Raw genomic sequence first — 8,518 nt, forward strand, 5'->3', positions numbered from 1 at the left:
ACATTTCCCCCCCTTTTTCCCCTCATGTTTCTCACAATTTCTCCCCTTCTGTTTCATGCCTTTTCTTCCTCTCATTTCCAAAGTTTATTGTCCTTTTTGCCTTCAATTTGCTGCCTTTTCTCCCTTCACATTTCCCCCCTTTTCTCCCCTCACATTTCCCCCCTTTTCTCCCCTCACATCCCCCCCACACCTTTTCCCCTCACATTTTCTTCCATTTTCTCCCCCTGATGTTTCCTGCCCTTTTTGCCCCTCATGTTTCCCACCATTTCTCCCCTTCTGTTTCATATCTTTTCTTTCTCTCATTTCCCATCCTTTTCACTAAAGTTTAATCTTTTTTTCGCCTTCATTTTCCAGCCTTTTTCTCCCCTCATATTTCCCGCCCTTTTCTCCCCTCACGTTCCCCACCATTTTGTCCCTCACATTTCCCACCCTTTCCTTCTCACTTTTCCCACCCATAATTCTCACTTTTTCCCCACCAAGTTCCTCTGCACCTTTATGGTGCACTCATTATCAATTCTGCAGTCAATTTAAGTAAGCTCGGTATTTCATTTAAAAAGATTATATATATATCAAACTACTACATATAATAGAACAACAACGTTTATTTGGGTTAGATTAATAACATAGTATATGTTCCTAATGTCTATATTCCTAATGTCTATATTCCTAATAATGTCTATATTCCTAATGTCTATATTCCTAATGTTTCTATTTTCGTAAAATTCGTAATATCTATTAATAATATATATATGTTACTAGTATATTGATGTTAGTAACATATATAATCTATCTATCTTGTTTACTTATCTAAATTGTCTATCTAAACTAATAATAGATGTAGGGGGTTCAGAGTGGTCTGTGGCTGGGCTTGGATCTAACCACACCAACTCCTCCCCGAGGATTTCAGAGATCCAGAGATTCCAGAATCCGAGGATTCTTCTCTGTGGCCTGCAGCATTTTCAGAATATTTCAGATATTTCAGGTTCTGTGACACCAGCAGATGCGTCGGGGTCATGTGGCCACACCAGCTCTTCTTGCCTTCCTGCCCAAAGATGAACTTGGCTGAGGCCATCCAGAGGCATAAATCAGCTTTTTGTGTCTTGAGCGCCTTGAAAAGATGTTCCAGCAGCTTCCTCAGGACTAGAATCTGGATCTCTGCCCTCACTTTGACCGGTCGTGGCTGTGCCTTTGAGAGGGACCTTCAAACGCCAGGGCATTCTTCGCTTGATGATGACGACGACGATGACGACGACGATGACGATGACGACGACGAGGACGATGACGATGATGACGATGATGACGATGATGACAACGACGACGACGATGATGATGATGATGATTCCAGCAGGTGTTGGAGTCCGTGCCCTGGCAAGGAAGGTCCCTCTCTGCTCAACGGCACCAGCGGCACAGCCCACGCAGGGACAATCCCGATTTGCGCCGATCCTTCAGAGCGGTGAGGATCAGGCCGGTCTGAGCTGCCAATGCAGCGATGGAGGGATCCTTCTCTCGTGTTTCCATTAATCCAAGTTCTACAACAAAAATAGAGCCCAGATGAGGCCTTGTGGAAGCGTTTCCCTCCCTATTCTCCCCTCACATTTCCTGCCCTCAGTTTTTCTACCCTTTTCTCCCCTCACCTTTCCCTTTTCTCCCTCACATTCCTGCCTTTTTCCCCTCATGTTTCCCTCCCTTTTCTCCCTCATATTCCTGCCTTTTTTTCCCTCACGTTTCCCTCCCTTTTCTCCCCTCATGTTCCCCACCATTTTCTCCCCTCACCTTTCCTGCCCTTTTCGCCCCTCATGCTTCTCTCCCTCTTTTTCCCCTCACGTTTCCCTCCCTTTTCTCCCCTCACATTTCCCACCCTTTTATCCCCTCACATTTCCCTTTATTCCCCTCATAATAATCCCCCAAGGCTCCCCACTCACTCACCGGTGAGAAGCGCATCCATGGTCGCCTCATTGCGCCCTGCCAGGCGTCGTGCAGCCAGCCCTGGGCACAAAGCTCCATCAGCCCCTGCTCCTCACCAACATGGCCGCCCTGCCCTCCCCTCAGCAGCCCGGGGGTGGAACAAGGCAAGATGGCCGCCAAAGCCACCTGTGATGGCAGGGAGGGCACAAAAGGGATCCTGGGGACTGGGACTCACCTAAGAATCTGAGGGCGGCCTCTCGCATCGAGGCCTGAGGGCTCAGCAGATAGGGCTGGCTCTCCAGCACATATTGTTCAGCCCTGCTGCTGTCCTTGGCCAGCTGGAGAGAGGACAAAGGTGTGAGCATTCCTTAGAGCAGCCCCATGGCTCAGAGCCCTCCCTCATCCCAGGGCCATGGAGGAGGCTCCAGGCTTTGGGCCCACATGCAGGGCTCACATCCCTCACATCCCTCACATCCCTCTCCCAGCCTGGGGCTCATCCTCACCAGGAACTCGCTCATCTTCCATATCTCCTCTTTCTGAGCCAGCTCCTTGAATTCTTTCCACTTGAAGAGCTCAGCTATAGCCACGACGGCTTCCTTGGAGGCCTGGGGGGACAAAAGCGGTGAGGTGACACCAGGGCCTGTGGAAGGAACCCAGGCCACAATGGCCAGGACCCCTGAGGAGTGTCAGCCATGCTCAGACATCGGTACCTTGGCCACGCTGGGGGCCTCGTCACTGATGTGAAGAACGAGCTGGACCATGACCTTCCAGGAGTTTCTCTTCATGGCTTCCTTGTCCTTCCGTATGGTTTTGCCCAGCAGCTCCTTGAAGAGGGAGATGGAGCGCTCCCGCAGACACTCCTCTCTCTGGTTAGGGAGGAGGAAAGGTGAGCTTCACACACAATGGCTCCCTGCCCGCAGCCAGGAGGGGCTGAACTGAGGTTTCCCACCCTTTTACTCCCCTTAAATTTTCTTCCTTTCTCTCCTTCCTCATGTTTCCCATCCTTTTCCCCCTCATGTTTCCCTTTTCCCCTCACATTTCCCATTCTTTTCTCCCCTCATGCTTTCCACCCTTTCCCCCCTCAGTTTTCCTGCCCTTTTTTCTCCCCTCATGTTCCCCACCATTTTCCCCCCTCACCTTTCCCACCATTTTCTTCCCTCACGTTTCCCTCCCTGTTCCCCCTCACGTTTCTCCCCCTTTTTCTCCTCCCACATTTCTTGCTTTTTTCTCCTCTCATATTTCCTTCCCTTTTCTTCCCTCACCTTTCCCGCCATTTTCTCCCTTCACCTTTCCTGCCCTTTTTCCTCTCACGTTTCCCTCCATTTTCTCCCTTCATGTGTCTTCCCCTTTTTCTCCCCTCACATTTCCCTCCCTTTTTCTTCCCTCACCTTTCCTGCCCTTTTTCTCCTCACATTCCCACCTTTCCCCCTCACGTTTTCTGCCCTTTCTCCCCTCACATTCCCCACTATTTTGAGACCAGACTCAATGCTCCAGGCTCCTACAAAAGCCCAGCTGGGCTGCAAGGCCCAGAATCCATCCCAGGAGAGCCCAGAGAAGCAGGACCTGCTTCCAGTGCTGCTCCCAGGGCCCCTCTGTGGTGTCAGACTCAGCCTTACCGCATCAAACAGTTTCCAGAGCCTCTCCACGGCCTTCAGAGCCATGCTGCTGGCCTCTTTCTTCTTCAGCTGCCCCAGAACATTGTGGAAGGTGTCCAGAGCCGTCATCTCGGGCAGGAGGCTTTTCATTTTCTTGGCCTGTGTACAAGAGAGTTTCCATTCTGTGAGAATTTCAGCTCTCAAAACAGCCAGCAGGCCACATCATGGCAGGCAGAGTATTCAGAGCACCATCCCCAAGCCACCATCTTCTCTGAGACCTCAGAGTCCAGGTGCCACATTCTGCCCCTGATAGATGCCTGCTCACCATATCGTCACTCTCCGACAGAGTCTCCAGAGCCCTGATCTTGCTAAGCTGCCTCAAGGTGGCTTCAGGAGGGGAATGGAGGCAGGAACCTGGCAGGGCTCAAAGACAAAGCAATCCCACCACAGGTCACTTACATCCATCAGCCACATCTCAGGGGTATTCTTGACCTCCTCCAGGAATGCCACAGGCCCATCCTTGTTCGTGATGTCGAAGCGTCCCAAAATCTCGATGGCCTCAAGGACGACTCCCATCCTCTCATCCGGCCCAAGGTATCTCCCAAAGGCCTGGGGCAGGAAGGAAGGGAGCAGAGGTCAGTGCCAGCCAGTGCCATTTTACCTCCTCACATTTCCCCCACTTTTCTCCCCTTACATTCCTATCCTTTAATCCCCTTTTCCCACCCTTCCCCCCCTCACGCTTCCCTCCATTTTCTCCCCTCACATTTCCCTCCCTTTCCTACCCTCATGTTTCCTTTCCTTTTCTCCCCTCACATTTCTCCCACTTTTCCCCCTCACTTTTCCCACCATTTTTCTCTTGTGTTTCCCACCCTTTTTCTCCCCTCACGTTTCCCGCTCTTTTCTCCCCTCACATTTCCCGCCCTTTCCTCCCATTTTTACCCACAATTCCTCACAATTCTCATTTCACCAGGGACGTCCCCATTGATTCCGTGCCCTTTTTCACACACAAATCTCCCTGCTGATACCACAGGTGAGAGTCCCACAAGGTGGGATGGCTCCATACCTCAACTTTCCAGGCGTTGGATGCATTCACCCAGGAGGTGATCTCAGGTTCCCAATCTTCTGGGGGCTGGACATAACTCTCTGGATTGTCACCTAAAAAGAAGTGATGGTGGCACCCACACCAAGAACAAGGGGCCATCACAAGGCCAAGGAGGACAAATAGGTTTAAGTGGGGAATGCAGCCCACCACAGCTTATCTTACTTTTCTGCTCAGAGAGGAACGCCATCAGGGTGCTGAGAATCTCCACCACCGTTGACATGCTTTCATTTGGCTTGAACAGCATGAAAAACAGATTGCCCAGCAGCTTGCCCAGGACTGGCATCTGGATCTGGGCTCTGGGAGCCTCTTCCTCATCCTCATCTTCATCATCCTGAGGAAGAGGAGCAGAAGGGTTGAGGTGAGGTCTGAGGGCAGTTCTGGGGCTGTGGCTGTGCCAGGACACAGGGATGGAGGGTGAGCAGTCCATACCTCCTTGGGGGCAGTGGCAGTCAGCATATGGCAGAGTGCCTTAATCCTGTCGATGGCTCTCTCCTGCACTTCTGCCCTGTCAGACAGCAGGTATTCCAGCAGAACCTGCAAACACAGCAAATGCAGGTGAGAAGAAAAAGAAAAAGTTCTTCCTCCCTTGAGAAAGAACTTTTGCTGATAAGCTGTTAAATATCAGTGCATGACTGATAAGAACTGTAACATCCCATTGGGAGATGCTCCGCCCAGAGGGAGGAGCCAAGTATTTATAATCCAGTTTATCAATCCATTTATAATCCAATTTATAATTTTTATAATCTAAAACAGCAGCACGGCTTTCTCCACTGGATTCCCCAGAAAAAACTGCAGCTGCTTCTTCTTCCAATAGATCTTCAGAAGAAGAACACTGTAATTCTGCAGAATACTGTAATTATGTTTCCTTTTCTACAAGAACACAGAACCCTGCTCCAACAGAACCACACCTGACACTTCAGGTAGACTGCAATCACAATTCCAATTGGATTGCTGCCAACATAAAGTGTCAGGTTGAGTTCTGACTTTGTTGTCTCTGTTGTTCTAGAGACCAGCATTGTTTATTTTATCCTTTTTTATTTATTTATTTCAGAGCCCCTTAATTTAAAATTCATAGAAATTCAGAAAAGTAAAGGAAGTTTGCATTCTCCATATCAGGAGAAGTTTAGCAGACCCCTGTCTTTCCAAACCAAGACACAAGCAACTTAATTAAAAATTAAAAATTTAAATTAATTTAAAATTAATTTAAAATAATTTAATTTAAATTAAATTAAATTAAATCCCTTTAATTTAAAATTTATAGCAATTCAGAAAAGGAAAGAAAGTTTGCATTCTCCATTTCAGGAGAAGCTTAGCAGGCTCCTGTCTTTCCAAACCAAGACACATGCAACTTAATTGAAAATTTAAAATTTTAATTAATTAATTATTAACTAAATTATTTAATAATAAATAAAATTTATATTAATCTATATATATAATATAAATAAATTATAATGTATTATATATATTATATTATATTATAAAAATATATATAAATATATACTATATTAGATATATATAAATTATATTATTATATTATAATATATTATATTATTATAACATATAATATATAATCATTATATAAATAGATAATGTTATATATTATAATATCATATATTATATAATATTATATATTATATTTATATATATATAATATAATTTATTATATTATGTAAATATGTATATTTAAATATATAAATATTATATATATTTAATTTAATTTAAAATTTATAGCAATTCAGAAAAGTAAAGTTTACATTCTCCATTTCAGGAGAAGCTTAGAAGACTCCTGTCTTTCCAAACCAAGACACAAGCAATTTAATTAAAACTTTAAAATTTAAATTAATTAATAAGTAAATAAATTATTTAATAACAATAAATAAGTTTTATATTATTTCATAACTTTTAATATTTAAATTATAAATTAATATTAATTTATATATAATATAAATTATGTATAGTATATAATATATTTTATATTATATAAATATATATAAATATATATAATATATAATTACACATAATATAATATAACATAACATATATTATATTATATTATTATATAATATATAATAATTATATAATTATATAATGTTATATATTATAATATTATACATTATTATAAAATATTATATATTATATTTATATATAATATATATTTATATATAACAATATATATAAAATATATAATATAATACAATATAATACAATATAATAGAATATAATATAATATAAAACATAATATATAAATATATATATCTAAATATACAAATATAATATATATATTAATTATAAATTATAAATTAAAATAAATTTACATTTATTAAAATTAAGATTTTAACAAACAAACTATAAAACTAAATTTAATTAATTAATTAATTAATTAATTAATAACAATAAATAAATTTTATATTATTTTATAACTTTTAATATTTAAGTTATAAATTAATATTAATTTATATATATATTATATAAGTTTTATATAAAAGATAATCTATATCATATTATATAAATATATAAAATATATAATATATAATATATAATATAATTATTATAATAATTAATAATAATTAATAATAATTAATAATTAATAATAATTAATTGTTAATAATAATTGTTAATAACAATAATAAATAATTAATAATAATTAACAACTTAATTAAAATTCAAAATTTAAATTAATTTAAAATTAATTTAAAATTAATTTCAAATTGATATTAAATTAAATTAAATTAAATTTAATTTAATTAAATTAAATTAATTAATTAATTTAATTTAATTTAATTTAATTTAATTTAATCCCCTTAATTTAAAATTTTTAGCAATTCAAAAAAGCAAAGCCTCCAGCAAATCCTGCAGGGAGGCTCCTTCCCCCTTCCCCCCTCAGTGCTGACCTCCAGCATGTCCTGCATCATCTCGCTGCGCTTGGCGCCAGGAGTGTTGAGCATCATCACCTGCAGCATGGTGTCCATGGTGAGCAGGGCCTGCAAGGGGGGCACAGAGCAACGGTCACGATTCCGCTGTCCCTCACAGCACCAGGGCTCTGATCTGACCCCAAAATGTGAGGAAATGCCACGGGAACGGGCAGTGCTGGAACCCAGCAAGGGATGAGGAAATGAGGGTGGAAAGCTGAGACTGAATCTGCAGCCCAGTAGGCCTGGAAGCTTCTCAAGTGCTCCCAAAACTCACCCGAGTGCAGAGGTTTTCTTGCTCCTCCGGCATTTCCGCGCTTGGACGAAGGAAAAAGACGCTGTTGAAGCAGAGTCTTAAAACCTTTTTGATGTCCAGCAGTGCCCCGATGGTGCTGCCAAAAGAGAGAGGCCTGGTTGGAGCAGCACCTCAAGGTCTCCTGCAGCACCACTAAAGGTGCTGCGTTTTTCAATTCCCATTGAAAAATGGGAATTGTGAGGGGAAAAAAGAGTGGGGAAAGTGAGAGGAAAAAAGGAGGGAAGGGAAGGGAAGGGAAGGGAAGGGAAGGGAAGGGAAGGGAAGGGAAGGGAAGGGAAGGGAAGGGAAGGGAAGGGAAGGGAAGGGAAGGGAAGGGAAGGGAAGGGAAGGGAAGGGAAGGGAAGGGAAGGGAAGGGAAGGGAAGGGAAGGGAAGGGAAGGGAAGGGAAGGGAAGGGAAGGGAAGGGAAGGGAAGGGAAGGGAAGGGAAGGGAAGGGAAGGGAAGGGAAGGGAAAGGCCTGAAGGCCTTTGGGCCTTTACCTCAGTCCAGCAAAGGCAAGCATGGCAAGGCGCCGCAGGCGATTGCGAATCTCATCCTTGGGCTCCAGGTTCAGCATGGTCTGCAGAGCACAGCTGGGTTGGAACATGGCAGCTGCCAGCACCCAGTGCCACCAGAGCCATGCCCTGCCCTCACAGGGTAACGAGGGTCCCTGCCCCCTCACCTCAATCAAGTCCACCAGGTTGTATTTATT

At 42.6% G+C, this 8,518-nt stretch overlaps 1 protein-coding gene across 1 annotated transcript; it reads right to left on the reverse strand.

Moving 5' to 3' along the window:
• Positions 1-1,384: 1,384 nt before the first annotated feature.
• On the reverse strand, positions 1,385-7,986 carry LOC135441746 (uncharacterized). Its single transcript, XM_064701291.1, has 12 exons — positions 7,789-7,986; positions 7,494-7,583; positions 5,032-5,136; positions 4,765-4,933; positions 4,564-4,655; positions 3,960-4,109; positions 3,522-3,659; positions 2,616-2,771; positions 2,409-2,510; positions 2,141-2,243; positions 1,927-1,986; positions 1,385-1,529 (listed from the first exon to the last, which is right to left on the reverse strand). The coding sequence occupies exons 1-12, from the start codon at positions 7,819-7,821 to the stop codon at positions 1,390-1,392; spliced, it is 1,338 nt and encodes a 445-aa protein (XP_064557361.1). The 5' UTR covers positions 7,822-7,986; the 3' UTR covers positions 1,385-1,389.
• Positions 7,987-8,518: the final 532 nt, after the last annotated feature.

This window comes from Zonotrichia leucophrys, unplaced genomic scaffold (genome assembly GCF_028769735.1).
Source record: "Zonotrichia leucophrys gambelii isolate GWCS_2022_RI unplaced genomic scaffold, RI_Zleu_2.0 Scaffold_474_39348, whole genome shotgun sequence".
In the NCBI taxonomy this organism is placed as follows: domain Eukaryota; kingdom Metazoa; phylum Chordata; class Aves; order Passeriformes; family Passerellidae; genus Zonotrichia; species Zonotrichia leucophrys.

Bases quoted from the DNA above. Each gene is read 5' to 3' on its own strand.
- LOC135441746 (XM_064701291.1), bottom strand. From the start codon at position 7,821: ATGCCGGAGGAGCAAGAAAACCTCTGCACTCGG. The intron at 5,137-7,493 runs GTCAGCACTGAG...CTGTGTTTGCAG, and splicing joins TGATGCAGGACATGCTGGAG to GTTCTGCTGGAATACCTGCT. The intron at 1,530-1,926 runs GTGAGTGAGTGG...TTTTTGTTGTAG, and splicing joins CATGGATGCGCTTCTCACCG to AACTTGGATTAATGGAAACA.